This window comes from Rissa tridactyla, chromosome 2, assembly GCF_028500815.1.
Source record: "Rissa tridactyla isolate bRisTri1 chromosome 2, bRisTri1.patW.cur.20221130, whole genome shotgun sequence".
In the NCBI taxonomy this organism is placed as follows: domain Eukaryota; kingdom Metazoa; phylum Chordata; class Aves; order Charadriiformes; family Laridae; genus Rissa; species Rissa tridactyla.
In genome coordinates this window covers 52,203,221-52,221,853 of record NC_071467.1, presented here as the reverse complement: position 1 = coordinate 52,221,853, position 18,633 = coordinate 52,203,221, and the positions used below count along the sequence as shown (strand labels likewise).

The following is an 18,633-nucleotide window of genomic DNA, read 5'->3' as shown; positions in this document are numbered from 1 at the left end:
TGGGTATGTATATGGGATGGGACCTAAATGAAAGAAGACAGTGCAAAGAGACAGAAATTCTGCCGTTAATTGTGTTACTTTTATTTAAACAGTAAGGTGTGCTTTTAATGTGGTTTTATTTTTATGAATACTTCATGCTGAGTTTTGAACAGTACTGTACCCAAACAGTTTTACAAATAGAATGCTCAATACGCTGTTTATTGCTCGCTATTTTTGTATGAACGTAAAAACTGGAAATGAATGTAAGAATAAATAAGGCACCCTACTAATATGCTGATTTCAGGTATTGCAGTAACATGCACAAAATTTTATTTTGCTTTTACAAGTCACTTTCCTCATTTTCCTTTATTAGAGAAAAAATAAGTTAGATTTTATTAATTGGGCAGGGGCCGATGCTGGTCTGAAAAGTCAAAACTTGAAAGCACTGTCTGATTTTTTAATTTAACCTTCCACCTTACAAAACTAGCTTTCTTACAGCATGTCCCAATTTCTTTTTCTAAAGAAAAAAAGTATTCTTGTTCTTCCTTTGCTGTTACTAGGAAACATGCCTTGCAAGAGGACTGTTCACGTACTGCTTGAGACAAAAGACCTGACTTGCTTTTTTATCCGCGTTTTCTTCTTGTACTGACCCCGCTCAAAAGATAAAAATAAAAATGCAAAGACACCTTTAGTGCCTTATCTTGTGTGGCTGGGCCCAAAGCAGTGATTTGCATGAGGTGGGTGCTCCACAGAAGCCGGTTAAAAGCCTTTTTTTAACGTTGGTATGCCCTAAATTAGGGCTTCCCAACAGTTTCAAAATACATTCTGTCCAACTGTCCTTTTTCCTCAAAGGTCCACGTTGGCTCACTCTGTTTCAGGGCCGAGAACAGCGATGCCTCGGTCAGCCTCACAAACTCATGAGCCGTGAGGGCACAAATCTGTTTGCAAAGGCTTCAGTGATTTGACAACCTATTGCTGAAGCGCTGATAAACGATCACATAAACAACCCAGAGAGACGGGGCTCCAACCCCCCCACCCGAGCTCCCTGCTTTCTTTACGCAGTTTGTTACATTCTTTTTAGAAATTATCTGAAACAATAGCAGAGACAAAGGGTTCACATAGTTACTTTTTTTTTTTTAAATTTAAAGCAGATTATATCATAATTTCCTGATGTTCTAAAGTTTATTCTTTAAAACTGAAATGTTCTTGCAGGGTAATATAAACATTAACAGATAGAATCATCGAGTTTACTGGTTATATGAAGTACGTATTACATATATGACAACATCCAGCTTTACATGAACTTTGAAATGCAAGATGTCTTTTAATTACATGTTATTACAGTACTGTTTTAAAGGAATCTTTTGGTTATATGTAAACACTATAAATTAGCTGCTTAAAAAATAATCATGTAAGACAAGTATGGCATCGACATAGTTTAAAAAACAATAACTAGCCCTAAATCTGAATACTGTCAAGGTAGAACAGCAAAAGCAGGTATCAATCTAATGCTATGGAATAACATGCTGAAATTTTGACTTATTTGAAGAACCAGTGCCTCTTTGTGTTCCCTCCTCCTTTTGTTTTCATATTTTAAGATTTTCACCATCAGTGCCCTAAGGAATGGGCCAACTTGTACTATGTGTGACAGGATAATATATGCTATTTTGAGGGTTGCCATTCTAATATTAAGAGCAATCTAAATTAAGTCTCCTAAATATGTACTGGTTTAAATTAAAATCCTGAGGAATGATAATCTCTTTACTTGATGGTTTTAGTTAAGTGCAATTTGATGTATGCAGAATGCTGTTTCATTTAAGGTCATTCTTAGTAAGGCATATTAAAAATAAATATAAAAGTGACAACGTAATATTTAGTTTCTTGCTACAAAATCTTAGGCAAAAAATATTTTTGCATGTAGTAATGGACTTTATCCATTTGCTGGCTTACAGGAGTTAAAATTTGTGCATTAAGCTTAACTGCCCTTGTCAGAACGTGCCACTGTGCTATAGTAGTGGTCCAAAGCTACATGCTAAAGATTTTGTTTCCATGCTCGAACATAGCTTGCACGAACTGCTTGAAGACTCTGTCCATGTAAGTGCACTTCCTTGGCCATATTCCTTCCAGAAAACCAATATGGCCTCCACATGAAGTCAGGACCAAAGCAACGTTGGCATTTTGTTTGGCAGTTTCTACTGGTATAGCTAAAAAAGGGGGGGAAAAAAGTTTTTTAATTCCTTATCGTTCTATGAAATGCCACTCACTGAATAATTTCTCTTAAATGTTTCTCATATTATGTATGAATAAATATGCACAACATTAACATATGCTTAAATGTACCACAGGACGTAGAACCATAGCTGTATGAAAATCCAGTTCTCTCTTCATCATTAACTCGCTTTATCTGTGTGATTTTTCTGGTTGCTGTAAACATTTCAGCAATGACGGGGCGTCATCTTTCTTTCAGCCCCAGTGATGAACAGCACCCATGTTAATGAGTACTTATGATTTGGTATAAATAGTGAAAGTGAAAGGGCAATCAAGCCTGTAGTTTTTAACCTGTGTTGCAATATTCAACTTTGGAAAAGCCAGGAACTGTGACCTTAATTGTGAATCCCCGTCTTTCTGTAGGAAACACAAAATCTTTCATGTCACGGTAAGATTTTGTCTGTAAGATACCCTACCAGGTAATATTGAAGATTATCCTGGGTTATTATCATTATTATATCTGATTTGCCATACATTTACACCTGCACATTTAGACCACACTATGCAAACACTCTTGCCCTGAGGAGCTCATAATCTAAATACGCGTGGTAAACAGAAAAGGGAAAGGGCAAAGAACTGCACAAGGACCCAGAAAGCTGCTCTGTGTCACCTAGGTTAGTGGTTCTCTCCTGAATAGTGACTGCTAGAAAATTGTTTAATTTGGAATGCGTATTATTAGATCAGATACTACAAGGATTTTCCTTCTGGTGGGTTAGTGTTCAGCTGGATCAGCTCCCTGATCTGGTTCCCCATGTTAATGCCAATGTAGGAATGGCGGCAGGCACAGTCAGATGAGGACTGTGGTGAAGTGGCCCTTGCAGTGGCGGCCTACAATTAGCTTAAAGTCGTCAGTGAACTACACCTGAGACACGTGCTGATCTTGAAATGCACAGAAAGGGAGACTTCAGTGCATCTTAATTGGAATATGCACAGATGTGTGGCTTAATCTGTGCTATCGCCTGGGCACTTCCCTTTGTGAAAGAAAATAAAAGTCAGTTAGCGCAGCCGGGCATGCGAATGGCATTCCAGTGTGATGTGGTGAGACTATGATGGGATGACACCATCATTCGAACTGGTTGATACAACAGTGGACCTTCATGAAGCTGTGGTGTTTGCACTCTTGATATAAAAATTAAGTTATTTAAGCAACTTCCTCTGGAGTTTTAAGTATGCTAAATATACTCCTGAACAAGCAGAAATCCCAATACATTTCAGTGTGCTTTATGAAGTTCCATTTTTTAGAGAATAATTTTCCCATTCATAGAAGGGGAAAAAAAAATTCATACAGATTTTTTGATTATTCAGAATTGACAGAAAAAAACAACAACAAAAGAAGACATGCTTTGTCCAAACCGAAAGGAGTAGTAGCAATTTCACTGTATTGTCTAAAAAAGGTTATGATTCCACAAGAAAATACATCTCATTTTAGGTCATACACTGCTAAAGTAAAAATGCCTTGGTACTACAACACAAATCAGTGAGTCATTTGCAGGATTTCTATTGCTGCCTCATTCATTTTAAAATATTTTTGAAGAGAGATTTTTAATCAGGTTCGCTTTTTGGGTGGTCCAGTTGTCCACACCCCTTTCTGACTGAACTTCCTTCAGAGACACCCCCCGCTCACTCCTTTTTCCAGGAGTCTGCTTTCCTTTACCCTTTTATACATTTGCTATTTCAAAGGTCATTATCCCCGAATAGTCATTATCCCTGCCTGCCACTACCTTCTTTATAGGTGAGTTCCTGACTTTCATTTTTTGTGAGACCCCACCTGGAGTACTGTGTCCAGCTCTGCAGTCCTCGGCACGAGAAGGACATGGACCTGTTGGAGTGGGTCCAGAGGAGGGCCACGAGAATGATCAGAGGGCTGGAGCACCTCTCCTGTGAGGACAGGCTGAGAGAGTTGGGGATGTTCAGCCTGGAGAAGAGAAGGCTCCGGGGAGACCTTAGAGCAGCCTTCCAGTACCTGAAGGGGGCCTACAGGAAAGATGGGGAGGGACTCTTTATCAGGGAGTGTAGTGATAGGGTGAGGGGTAACGGTTTTAAACTGAAAAAGGAGTGATTTAGATTAGATATCAGGAAGAAATTTTTTACTATGAGGGTGGTGAGTCACTGGAACAGATTGCCCAGGGAAGCTGTGGCTGCCCCATCCCTGGAAGTGTTCAAGGCCAGGCTGGATGGGGCTTTGAGCAGCCTGGTCTAGTGGGAGGTGTCCCTGCCCATGGCAGGGGGCTTGGAACTAGGTGATCTTTAAGGTCCCTTCCAACCCAAACCATTCTATGATTTGGATGCTGACATACTCATTGCTGTGTACTTCAGATGCTGATTTGCCTACGTTTTCAACAATGAGTAACAGCACAGCACCCGTCCCTTAGCTAAAGAAGGACCCCCAGACAGAGCACATCACTCAAGATCTTGAATACAGTGACTGCGGTGAAGAGATGCACAACTTAAAATAGATCAGGGCAGAAGCACCGGACCTGCAGAGTCAGGGGAGCAGTCTGTCCCTCAGAGGCCCTTACTAACAGTGCCTGGAACGACATGCTCTGTTCCACTCCACGGCCTCAGCACGGATGCTAAACCGACTGTATCCATAGAAGGGTTAGCGTCTTTTATGGATGTTGTGTTACAAGGTTCCTGCCCATAACATAAGGTACTTGATTGTGCCTTGAATGGAGCACAGACTGAGCTCCAGAGAGCAATGGGGATTCTCTCGCAAAGTACATGAGATTCTTTGCTACTCAGTGCCATTCATTTCTTTCACTCTTTTCCTCCTTTTGAAGTTGCATGCATCTAAGTAGTTTACAGATTCGAGCATTTAGTAAGTGATTTTGATTCTTTACTAGGTGTAAGAAACCATGCTTCTCACTGTCTCTGCAAGAAGTCCTTGACTTTTCCTTTGTTCACCTGGAAAACTGAAAATATGATATGCAGTACCTGGGCTTTTCAAAGCAATACTGGGGCAAGATGAAAAAGAAAAGTCAATGAAATAAAAGCCTTGACAGGGAAATAGCACAGGCTGAAAACAAGACATGCAGAAAACAATGCGTTATTTCTTGCAAACTAACACACGCATCATTTCCAGACTCCAGACTCAGCACACGCTCATCTGGAGTTTTGCCTGAGTGAATCTGCCCAGCAATCTCTGATCTGCCTCCCTTGGATTCTGTGGATGAACACATTACCGTGTACAAAGACAGTGGCTACGATTCATGTCAGCTTCTGCTGGCTGCATGGGAATTTGCCCACTTATCCGTACCAAGCCATCTGCTCCTCTTCCCTCTAGTAGCGCATGGGCCACGTTAAACAGAATCCTGAGAGTGAAGCAGGGCTCAGACTCAAGCCTTAGTCCCCCATTCCTGCTTCAGGCAATGAATCACACTTTCCACAGCCATTCTGCAGCTGTGTCTCTTGTCACCGAGGGGACTAATGTGTAGGCTCATATGGAAGGGTATGGGGAGGAGCGTGTGAGGAGAGACAGACTTGATCTCCAAGAATCAGGGATAACATGAGAACTCCATCGATCCTAATGGATTCAGAATCAGCTGCATACCGGCCTGAACAAACCTCCTTACTAGCTAAGATTGTGCAAAAACTTGATGGTCATTCACTTTGTCAGACTAGTGTCAAAGAGTAGAGAGAAATATCCCTTCTTTTTATTGGGAAGAAATTTTTCACTATGAGGGTGGTGAGACACTGGAACAGGTTGCCCAGGGAAGTTGTGGACACCCCATCCCTGGAAGTGTTCAAGGCCAGGTTGGATGGGGCTTTGAGCAACCTGGTCCAGTGGGAGGTGTCCCTGCCCATGGCAGGGGGGTTGGAACTGGATGATCTTTAAGGTCCCTTCCAACTCTAACCATTCTATAACTCTATGATTCTTGCTGAGAAAGTGGTTTGCTGGGGGTGTGGAAGGGAGATGATAGTAAATGTCTCCTCTGCTCTGCCAACCCAGCTGGGGAAGCACTTACAGGCAAAGCTCACTGTGATCTCTGCATACCTGTCATTCAGAGGTTGACAGCGTAATGGTATCTCCCAAATCAGTTTGCTGGTTGTTAATTATTCATTCCCAAACTGATTGGCAATGCTGTAGTGGGTGCCATGTGCTGCCTGCCTCCAAACAGCTACAGCAGCTCTCTCCTGGAAGCCTACCAGCACTAGGATGCTGGTTATCTTCTGTGCCAGGTAAAGGTGCCAGACACACACAGGTCTTTACAAATGTCATCTTCCCCATCCTGAAGTTCTCCATGTTCTAACTAATGTGCGTTTACAGCAGAATTCTGCCACAGATCACCGCTGTTACCACAAGCTGCAGCATTGGGCTGAATATGCAGTCATTTGCTTCCATCTGCAGGGAGGATTTTTAGTAGGTGCCAAGCTTCAACCTGCTGTCACCTCTCTGCTCTTACCTCCCCTGTGGCGAACAGGAGAGCCTGCCCCTGGCATCCTCAGTCTTGGTACAGTTGGGTCACCGTTTGTGTGACTCCTCCCCAGCTGAGTTTCTTGCTCTGCAGCCTCTCAGGAGAGAACTGAAAATGTTGCGTTGCTCTCCAGTGCCAAAATGCAAATGATACTTGGCAGTGGCGTGGTACTTTTCTCCAGGCTGTTTCTAGGGACTGTTAGCCATCCACAAATAAACCCACAATGCAACAGAGCAAATTCTGCAATGTAAAGGGCAGATGAATGGAGCACTGGATGTGATGCACTCTAGGATATAGGATGGCATGCCAGAAGATACTACTATTAATTTTAGTCCACATGTAACCTCATACTTATGTTTCTACTGACCAGAACTGCTGTTTGATCCAGCAGGCACAGACTTCTTATTTGTGATCACAGAACCGCAGTGTAAATACATATCTGCAGAATTACCTTGTTCAAAATCAATTTGTTGTATGCTCTTTGCAAAAAGTATTTTTTTTATAAAGAACAATAGAAAAACATATATGTGAAGCAGCATTGCCTTAAATAAGTCACTGCTGTCAGACTTTCTGTTGCATTTTTTGTTTGATTTCTGCTTGTTCCTTAAACTCCTACCCTAATTTTTATCCATCTGGCCATTTCTTGGCCACTTTGTCTCTCCAGACAACTTCATTCAACTGTGCTGTTTACATAATAGGATGCAAAATAACATCTAAGAGCAATTACTCCAAGTTTGGTTTCAAAAGAATAGAAAAGGTTCAGAGAGTTCAATAATAAGTATAGCTGAGCTTCAGATGTGCGTTTATTTGGCACAGTGGATCAGGAGGGAGCTGGAATGGTACCTACCTTCGAGGGCAGGCTTTCAACTTGGGCACAACAGTCACCAGTGGCAATTAGCTAAGCATTAGTATAGTGAAATTTAAGTCAGATGCCTAATATGCTGCTTAAAGCCTCTGAGGAGAAAAATGCCACTTCAGACGAAAAGTTAAATGTGACACTGATAATGAATTCTATCATTCCATCTTCTTGCTTTATTTTTCACACTTACAAAATAAAAGGGCTTGACTTGGTTATATTACATATTTCCTGAAGCAATGGCTTGTTTAAATTGGTTATGGTGAGAGAAGTGTCATGCAATGAAGAAAGCGTTTGTTGTCATTACTTGCTATTATGCAATATGAGAACTGCATTCCAGAATTAAACTACAGATATGTCAGCTGCCAAGCTCTATGAACTTTAAACAGCAACATTGAGGAAGGATGGCAAGTGAATTGTTTCTTCCTAATACTGGACTGAGATTAAAGGGCACATTTTCACAATATATTAAAAAAAAATTGCTGGGAAGTACAAAGTGTACCAAAATGTTGTCTCCGTAATGAGTTTTCTAGGCCTGTTCCCCAGCTGTTGGAAACTACATCTGTCTACAACAGAGATGGGAGGTAGCTTAAAGGCTGGTAGGTATTACTGGGAATGATGAGGCATGAAATAAGCAGTCCCCAAAGTTAATAAAAGGCTGGGGTCTGGATGCGAAGAAATTTTGTGGCTTTGAATCCTTTATACAGTTGTGAGTGGAAACTGCCTCTGGTTGCCACAGGGTTACACATCTCCACACACTTTTAAGTTAGAAGAAACAAGACAGTTGCCTGAATAAAGTCACCTTCCAGAGGAACACCACCCCTTTGTGTTTGCTAACATGAAACAGCCCACAGAAATGTCAAGAGGACTGAACTCCGGTAACTGATGGCAGCAGCCATAATTTCTAGGCTGCTAATCAGGGTGCTTTGTGTCTCCTGACAGCACAACTTTTCACATTGAGGGCGCATAGTACAAACAATAAAGGACCAAAGGGTAGACACACATAAGAGAGTCATGTGTCATGCTATTGGCTGTATATCAGCATTGTCCTGGTGGCCCTTTCTAAGGTAAACTTGTCACTACAACGACAACAGTTTACAGCCAACAGCATTAACTCTACAAACAGGGAATTTATTATGAATGTCTAACCACCCAAACGTTTTCATGGAGAAAGGCTGGTTAGATTTTAAGAGAGGAAGGACAGTCATTACAACAGACTAATATTTCTTGTTTCAGAAGTGCTGGTGCTCTACCTCACACCCCTCTACACTGCAAGACTTCTAAGGCATTCTAACAATAGGTTTGATACTTAATCTTACACAGGAGACCATCCCTATCATCCGCTGTTCACCAACAGTTGTGTTTCTTTTAAAAAACAGCTTCAAAGGAGGAGAGATCTGCTACAGCTGTACTCCAGGGGACTCAATCTTTTGTCTAGTCAAACTAAGCAATCACAGAACTGTTGAGGCTGTAAGAGACCTCTTGAGATCGTGCGGTCCAACCCTGCTGCTCAAGCAGGGTTACCTAGAGCAGGCTGCCTAGGACTGCGTCCAGTCAGGTTTTGAGTATCTCCACAGATGGAGACCCCACAACCTCTCTATGCCAGTGTTTGACAAGTCTCACAGTAAAAAGTGTTTTCTTTTGTCCAGATTGAATTTCATGGGCTCTTGAAAGCTGGAGGTTATATTCTAAAATGAAGAGACAAGGGGATGGAGTATCTGCACTAGCTTTAATTTAGCTAATAAAGGTCCTAGTCCCAGTGATAATAGGCTGGAAAAGGTTAATGAATCCTCCAGGGACAGAGGCACACTGTCTGGTTCACTGCTGTTGTTACTTGTGCTAAAGAGCTATCTTATTCTTGCACAGTTACTACTTCATTTTAGAACAGAAACCACAAACTGAGCCAGAGCTAAACATAGATCTGAAGCCATTGTTCCCTCTCAAAGATACTTAATGGCAGAAACACAGCGCAGCAGATCACCCACCTTGCAGTACTATGGGAAAGTCATCCCCAGGGTCATAAGACCCATAAAAATTTATCTTCACTATCCAGATTTTATATTTGGACACAGATTTTAGGGTCCCAGCCCAATCCATTCTGGTTTCCAGGACATTGTATGTTTGTAACAGAAAAAGCAACTGGCCAATTTCAAGGAAAAAAAAAATCCCACAGAGGCTAGTATAGACAATGGGACTAACTCTGTCTCAAAAAGTACCTGAACCACAAATGTTAAAGATGGATGCAGCATTCTAGAAGAAAACTGCTGTGTTTGACCAGATATTACTATTTTTTTTAAGCCTCTGTTTTGGCCAATGTAAGGGATAGGTAGTTTGGCTAATCCAGAGTCACCATTTTTTCCCTCATATCAGGTGGCTGTCACCTCTTTATACTCTTCATGCATAGCATGGATGCTTTTTGTTCAAGAGGAGGAGAATCAGACTGTCTTTCTCTAGTGCACTCTACTGGAGCAGCCCTTTTCTCTTCACTTCACATTTGTCTCTAACAGGTCTTCAAACTATAAATAGTAACATCAGTGTGTGCATGTTTCTGTGTGTGTTGTACACCTGCGGACAGATCAACAGCACACACACACACAGAATCTCTTCCAATTCCTTCATTCTTCTGTTGCCTGTTCTAATCTGTTTGCCTACTCACTTTGGTTTCATGACTCATTCTACAAGAATCTCACTTGACTTGTGATGGCAGAAGAAAACTTCCTTGAAATAAATTAAGTGTATAAACTTCATATTTGCAGGTGTCAGGTTTCACTGCTGAAGACTGTCCTCTCAACCAGCTATTCATTATAGTCTTTTTGCTCTACGTTAGCTTTTGTTCTCCCTTTCTGCTCCTATAACCAATACACACACCACAGGGACACACGTATCTTTTTAAGACAGTTAGCAACAGGGTTTTGATCTTCAGATCAAAAGCAAAATGTTCATAATGATCATGTGTTTGGCAGAAAATAGGAAGAAAAAGGAAAATAGAGTTTTCAGCCTATCTGTTACTAGCTGATATTGCTGCTTCATCTTCTAGTTAGATTCTTATTAATTTCAACATGCGTCCTTCTAGGAGCTCACCTTGTCTATATCTCTTCCCTTACCCTAGCTTTTGGCCGACATGATAACTTACATTTTTTCTTACTTTTAATTTTCAGGCACTGGAAGGTGGCACTGAGATCAACAGCTGAGGATTTCAAATCATCTGAAACAGAAGCAACTCAGACATTCTTTGTAGGGACTGGATTGAAAAATGGCGATAAAAAAATACTTGTTTTCACTTTCATTGAACTCTGAATGTCTACAGTCCTGACATCTGAATCTGAGTTCCTCATTATAGGGTCTCTTCATACTTGATGAATAGAAATGGGTGCTTCTGAGAGGGCAATACATCTAGTGTCTTCCTTACACTGAGATAACTCACACCCTAAATGTGCATATTTCTTTCTTTTGACTGTAAAGAGTCTACTAATGGCTAATGATTGCCACCCCATGGGCTTCTGCGTTCTGTACTAATCGAGTCTCTCCATCATCAGCTGTTTTATATGTGTCTTACGCTGTAAATAAATTGCAAGACAGATCCATCCCTGGACGTTTTGATCCTATGTACAAGTAACATTTACATACACCTCCACACATAGCTCTGAGTTCATTCTCAGACCTATGTAGTTTGTCTTAATAATTGCATATACAGATAAGTGTATTTTAAAAATCCTAAACTTACCATGACCTGGTGAGAAAACATCATCCACAGAGTTTAGACATAACACTGGAATTCCTACTGACTTCAGCTTGCGACATGGGCTAGCATCTTCATAGTAATCATCAATTGTACGGTAGCCAAACATGACTGAAGTGAACTGTTTATCAAATTCTCTAACAGTTCTAGCCTGAAGTACAGAATTCAAATAGGGAACTATGTCAGCATTTGGAAAACAGCATCCAGCTAAAGCAGAAGTAACATTTTCACATACCTTCATCACAAGATCCATATCAAATAATTTCTCCAACATTTGTCGATGCCTAAAAGGAGAGAGAGAGAAAAATCGGAGGGCTTGTTTTTTGTTATATAAACAGATGTAGAACTCCTCTGCTTTACAAATACATTTATAAAAATAACTCTCTAACAAGAACATGCTTGGTTTTAATTTTCTGTCATATTAAAAACCTCTCTGGAATCTAAAAGCAGAAGAATTGTTCATTCATATGCAGACACATCCATCAACATAGTAAACATCTGTGTAAGCCATGAGAAAGATTCCAAAGATAAGAGAACTAAATATTTGGGAATACAAAATATACCCTAATTTTATAAAGCAAAGGATGGACTAGTCCTTCCCATGCTTTTGCAGTCAATGCCAACTTAAAAGAATTAGTACATATACATATATATATACCCCAAGTCAATATGCACATGTCTAAAAAATTAAAAAATCCATTCACTTCATCCATAAATACAGAAGTACATTGGTCTTGTGCTGAGTCCCTTGAGGAGCAGAGAAATTGTCACATTGATGACAATCTGTCTTGCAAAGATCATTTTGATTTCAAAACTTGCAGAATAATATACACACAGAACAGCTATGTGAAGTATTGTTAGAGCATTAATTTTGCCAATATTATTATACCTGCTGTAGATCTCATGCTAACATCCTTCCACCTTGCTAAATAGTTCAGAAGGCAACTCACCTGCTGATAGAGGATTGTAGACAAGTAGTCAAGTAATAGTTGAAAAGAAGCCAGTTTAGTGGCTTCTCCAGAGATTCTACAGATTCAAAAACATTCCAACCCGCAGAGAAAATTGCAGCTGCCATTAAAGGAGTGTCTCTGCCAGTTTTGCCCAGGTAATTTAAAAGAAGCATGCTACAAACAGAAATGAAAAACAGAAACATATATACTATCAAATTGTTTGCTTCAGTTTAAAGCAAATATAACAATCAGCCCCTTTTTTGCCTGTTTCTCAATAGTTTCTTGTATCAGCCCTACAGTTGTGCCTAATATTTCTAAAAGGCAGTCAATGTAATCAACATATGACTCACGAAGTTTGCGTTCTCTCTCTACTGTTAGAGAGGAACTGAGTGCACTGTGTAGGATGTGGGTAGGAGTGCATTTAGAAATAAATAGAGATGTACTAGTCTTATTTATATCACTAAAAGGGAGGAAAAGGTCCAATAAATGTATCTTACTTGTGGAACAGGTATTCACAAATTGTTAGTAAGTTTTACCGTTTTACAAGCTCTTGGTCTTCCTGATCTGATAAGTCTGATCAGTGTCCCTGACAAATGCAAGCTGCCCCTGGCACGCCTGCCTCACTACGAAGCTCTTTTGAGTTGAAGGTAATGCCTTTACCTCACCTCACACATATGAGAGAACACAGCTGTTCTTTAACACAAAGTATGTAAAGAATTAAGTGTTGGATAATGAATAAAACTAGCAAAACAAAATTATGAGCCAAATAAATGGCTTAAGTCTTGCCTTTCTGACCAATTGCAACTTACAGTCTCTACTGCCGATGCATAGTTGAAAAAAGCGGAGAGTTCATTAGTACCTGACTCTTCAAATGTAGAAAAATTAAAATTGCAGGAAGAGAGTAAAAGAAAAATACTAACAGAAAGTCGTAAGTCTTATTTTACTGCCTGAGGCCTCGAAGTTTACAACCGGCATTTTAATACCAATTCTTTGACTCAAAGCATTGTATGTTCTACAACTTAATATAGCTTCCTTTAGCAGCCTTTAGCAAGGACATCATGAACCAGCCTGCCATCACAGAGACTTATCCCTGTGCACTACCTACCAGATCATAGGACAGCAGAGCAAAAGGGAAAACAGTCTTTGGTATTACCAAAGACTTGCCAGTTGGTGGGAACCAGCAGGAAAAGAACAGCAAACAGCACCTGTGAGTGGGCTCCTGCCATCAGCTCACACAGTTACACCCAGTGACAAAAGTCACCTGTGGCACTTACAGGAGTTAGGTGGCATTTGTTCCCTCTCACGCACAGAAGCGAAGGAGCTTGTGAGTCGCCAGTCTATGTGATGTAAGAACACTGAGCCATAAAATAATTAAAAAAGTTGCAGTAGTACAATAAGTCACTTCTCTAACAGAATTCACAGAATATACGTGGTAGAGAGAAGGTTTAGGAATCTTTATGTTAGAAAACAAAGTTCCTTCCAAAATAATACATACTGAAGATCAGTAAAACAAGTGGGCTTTTGTTTACATTTACACCGTTGTGAAGTGAGTGTTTATTTTTCTTCTTAACTGGGCAAATGTGTCCTATATAGATTAACTGGCTCTTCAGAAAATTTTGAAAAGAGATAGATAATAAAAACTATTGTAAGATCAAGACGAGTAGATGTTTTTCACAATATGCCTCCGGTCAGGTCTCTGCTCCTGCTTAACTTTAAACATGCGAGTGGTCCAATTAATTTTGAAACATGGAAACAGTCCCCATGTGGATCATTAGAGACTCTTCCAGTTTTCTGTACAATAAAGCATATGTTTTCTCTTTTGTGGTTCAGGACTGTAAAAACATATTTGAAGTGGAAGGTGGAACATCTTGCCTAAAATTGCCTAGTGGTGGTGGCGAAGTAAAAGCCAGGAATACAACACAAGTTCCCTGTGCCATACTAACAGACTTCACACTAACTTCAACACTATTTAGGATACCATAACTAGGTTAAGCCAAGGACAGAAATGACACTAAGGGCCGAACTGGTCTTTTGCATCAGGTGCAAAACAGCTTGCTTCTACTGCACCTTCAGCCCTGAAAACCTGGTTCTTCACCTACTACACCTCAGCCCTCTTAGTTCCAGTGTAATGGCGTATCACACATTAAGTTACCGACAAAGAACTACTGTGCTTTAAATCTTTAGCTCATCATTGAAACAAGTCTCTACAGCAGATGCTTCTTTGGCTTTCACCATTTCCAGTGAAACATGGTTTTGCAATACATCATGTTATTTCACATTTTGCATGCAAAAGAGTCTGAGCTGGGGAGAGATAGCACGCCAAGTGAGCTAAGAGCCAACCGGCTTGCTAACCTTGCGAAGAAGAGTTCTAAACTAGGTTTGTCAGGGCATGGAGTACAAAGTCTGATGAGAAGCAAAGGCCTAGCAGGCCCTGATGAAGCTCCCAAGGGACAGCATAATGGGGGAGGCTCTCACACTTTCCTGAGAAAGCAGCATGACTATGGCCCATCTCACGTGCCGGTACATGCGCGAACACACAGCATGGGAAAAAACAGGAGGAATTAGAAGTCTGTGTGTAATCACAGAACAAGTTTATTGGATCACAGAGACATGGAGGACTCACAGGCAGACAAGACTATACCGTGATGGATGAAAACAGACTCTTTGTGAAGGATTGTCCTTGAAGGCAAAAAGGAGGGTTTGCACCTTAGACAAAGATGCCATTTAAATGCACAGAACTTTTCCCTGGTGCAGGTTAGAGGCTAATTCAGAGCTAATAGGTCAAAATCAGATAGGAGGCTAACAAAGGGGATATCATGGTGGGTGTCTGCTATGGACACCTGATCAAGAGGAGGAATTAGAGAGCCCAAATCTTTAGGCAGCTAAAAGAAGCATCATAATCACCAGGCAGAGGGAACTGTAACCATCCCAGCATCAGCTGGAACAACAACACAGCAAGGAACAAGCAGATGAGATTTCTGGAGAGTACTGAGGACAATCTTTTGATACATGATCAATGACCCAAATAGCGGCAATGTTCTATGGATCTGCTACTCACATGTAAGCAAGAACCCATCAGGTATGGGAAGGTGCAGAATGGTCTTGGCCACTGAGATAATTTGATGGTGGATTTATAAGATCAAAAGTGAGTGGGGAAGGTAAGCAGCAGAATTACAACACTGGACTTGAAGAGAATTGGTTTTAATTTGGTCAGGAATCTGGTTGGCAGGATTCCCTGTGAGATGGCCCTGATGGGCAAAGTGGCCTAGGAGAACTGATCTTAAGGATAACTGAACATAAAGCACAAGTATGGTACATTCTGATGTGCAAGAAGTTGAGCAAGAGTGGCAGAAGACCACACGGAGGAACCAAAAACTCATGACTGAGCTCAAGAAGGAAGTCTCCTGAAGGTGGGAGTGGGCCGCCTGGGAGAAACAGTCATTGCCCAAGCATGCAGGATGCAGTTAGGAAAACTAAAGTTCAGCTGGAGTTGGAACTAGCAAGGGATATGCAGGACAACAAGAAAAAGGCTTCTGCAATAAGAAAGGCTTCTGTAAGTATGTTGATGCAAAGAAAGGCTCAGATCAAACATCCACTCCTTTCCCCTCATCAGTGAAGCCAGTCATCTCATCACAGAAGGCAACCAGATCGCTCAGGCATGCTTTGTCCTTGGTGAATCCAGTCACCTTCCTATCCTTCATATGCTTGGAAATGGCTTCCAGAGGATTTTTCCAAAGAATTGAGGTTAGGCTGACCAGCCATTATTCTCTCCTGGGACCACTATTCAACAGAGCAAGGAACCTAGTGACAAAAGATTTGTAAAAGGCCAAGGCTACTTGTCCTCCTTGTCTTTACTGCTGAGGTCTGTTCTCAGGCCTCCTAGGTCCCTGTGCCTAGTGGCAAAGTATCAGAGAACGAAGTATTACTTGTGACTGAGGAAGATCAAGTTAGACCCCAGTTATGCAAACTGGACATAGACGTGTCAATGGAACCAGGTGAAGTGCACCAAAGCTCCAGACGGAGGCAGCCAATGTCATTATGAGACTGTTCTCTTTGACTTTTCAAAGATTGCAGCAACTGTGGGATATTCCTGATCCCTGGAAAAAAAAAAGGCACCTATCTACAAGAATGCAAGGAGGAGGAAATACAGGCTGGTAAGGCTAAACTCAGCGCTTTGGTAATATCCTCTGGAAGCCATTTCCAAGCATGTAAAGGTAAAGAAGGTGATGGATAACAGCCAGCATGGATTTACCAAGAGCAAAGCAATACTGAGCAACCCGATTGCCTTCTGTGATGAGCTGACTGCCTTTGTTGATTAGGGAAAAGGAGTGGATGTTGCTTATTTTGACTTTAGCAAGGCTTTTGACAGTCTTCCATGGTCTCCATGTAGCCAACTTGGAGGGCCATGTTTTGAATAGGTGACCTGCAACGTGAGTCAGCCTAGACCATTAGGCTCAGAGAAGTTGTAATCAGGAACTTGAAGTCCAACTGGAGTGGTTGGACCAGATACTAGTAGCATTCCTCAGGGGTCAATACTGGGGCCAATACTGTGTAATGTCTTCATTAACTGGATGATGAAATGGAACACACCCTTAGTAAGCTTGTAGGTCAAATTGTGGGGAGTGGCTGGTGAAATGGAAGACAGGGCTGCCATTCTGAGGGACCTCAGCAGGAGAAATGGGCTGGCAGAAACCTCATGAAGTTCAACAAAGCCAAACGCAAAATCCTGCATGCAGGACAGATTAACGACTGGATAGGGAGCAGCTGAAAAAGACCTGGGCAAATAGTACGTGACTCAGCAATGCACCCTTGCAGCAATGAAGATGAATAAGGACATACTGTGCTTTGTTAGTAAGAGCAAAACAAGCAGGTCTAGGGAAATTATTATTTCCCTGTATTTGGCACTTATGAGATTGTATCTGGAGCACTGTGCCCAATTTTAGGCTTCCCAGCAAGATAAACACTGACATACTGGAGAGATTCAAGTCTTCATAATGAAGACACTGGGAAAATCCCAGCAACATGAATGGAAAAAGACTGTCCTGATTTAAAAGTCTTTCAAATTAATTATTTCTGTGATTATCAATAATTACATTGCTCGAACAAATCTGTATTTATCCCAAAGCTCCTACATGTTGTTAGTAGATTAATGTCAATATACAGGGCTATATCTGCTCACCCTCCATAAAATTTATCAGAAAGAAGGGAAGTCTCAGGAAGTTACCCCCATGTCTGCAGTGTTTCTAATGGAAGTTCTCCTCTCCTACAATTTTCCTTAAAGAGGCTGTCTGAACATTTCTCCTAGCTTCTAGCAGTGATTTTTCTAAGTAACTGTGCTATCATTGTCTGTTCTAGCTGTGCTTTCTGGAGAGAAGCCAGGACATGGCAAGTCTTAATACCACATGCTATATCAGCCCGTACTGGTTTCAACAACAATACTACTTCTTGCTTCTGAACCAGACAGAGCAAATACCCACAGCTCTTCCAGCTTAACCTACCCACACACTGCAGAACCCAAATAGATTGAAGATAAATCTTGTCATTTCCAGAGGTTGCTAAGAGACATGGTATGTTAGCTCGAGTTCCTATTTTTTATCCCTCTGTTACAAAGACAGCCTCCATAGTTTCCAAAGATTGTGTTGCCCACCTGTTTGGCTGTCAATCTGTCTGCCAGTGTTTCCTGTCTTGCTCCACCCCTCTCAACTTTTGAATGTTGGCCAATTTCAACTTTCCCTGACACAGAGCTAAAAGCCTCAAAAGATACAAAATTTCTAAAAGTCTTCTGAATGTTGACTGTTGGAGACAGACCCAAGTTGGCTGCAGTTCAGTAAGTAATGCAAGTATTGCAGAGTAATAATTTACCATCAGGCTACAACAGTCTTATTTTACGATCGTTTTAAGCAGAGACTTCTGCTCCGTAAGTCCTTACCCTCCCATAGAGACACCGGCTGCCATGAATGGAGCTGAGGGGTGCAGGCTGTGTACGTGATGAATAACGGCCTCTAAATCCTCCGTGTTAGCTGCACAGTAAGTCCTTGGTGTCTGTAAGGAGTCAAAGGGAACAACGCCACCCTAAGCTTTTGTATTATCCTTTGAGGACAAAGCGAACTGTTGAACAGTGGATCATTTATATAACAAGATAAATTTAGCATTTATCGTGAAACTGCGCTAAATGGCAAATATAAACCCAGAGCATTTCACGAGGAGGTGGAGGAGGGAGCTATACTTGTTATCATTACAAAATAAAACAGGTGACAAATATCTTCAGTATCTGCAACCTCCAGGCCACTAGACGAAATCTGAACACAGAGCAACGAGCTAAACTAGATAGAATTAGATCAGAACTAGATAGGCATTGATATTTTTAAACTACCCTGAGGAAATGGAAACATCATAAAAGCTGCAATTTACAGAAAAGGAAATTAT

The 18,633-nt window shown here is 41.1% G+C and overlaps 1 protein-coding gene across 6 annotated transcripts in view; it reads right to left on the bottom strand.

Annotated features, from left to right (window-relative positions):
* The window catches only part of ABHD3 (abhydrolase domain containing 3, phospholipase), a 31,486-nt gene that overhangs the window by 3,849 nt on the left and 9,004 nt on the right, over positions 1–18,633 (bottom strand). Inside the window, exons 5-10 of one of the 6 annotated variants that reach the window (XR_008464857.1) lie at positions 18,137–18,249; positions 12,208–12,381; positions 11,493–11,541; positions 11,243–11,408; positions 4,016–4,138; positions 2,057–2,183 (exon numbers count right to left, since the gene is read on the bottom strand). Coding sequence is in view for 5 of the 6 variants with exons in the window: in XM_054191422.1 (XP_054047397.1) it covers positions 2,005–2,183; positions 11,243–11,408; positions 11,493–11,541; positions 12,208–12,381; positions 18,137–18,249 (681 nt within the window). In the remaining variant the exon portion in view is untranslated. The other 5 variants (XM_054191424.1, XM_054191422.1, XM_054191423.1 and 2 more) reach the window with 5 other exon arrangements.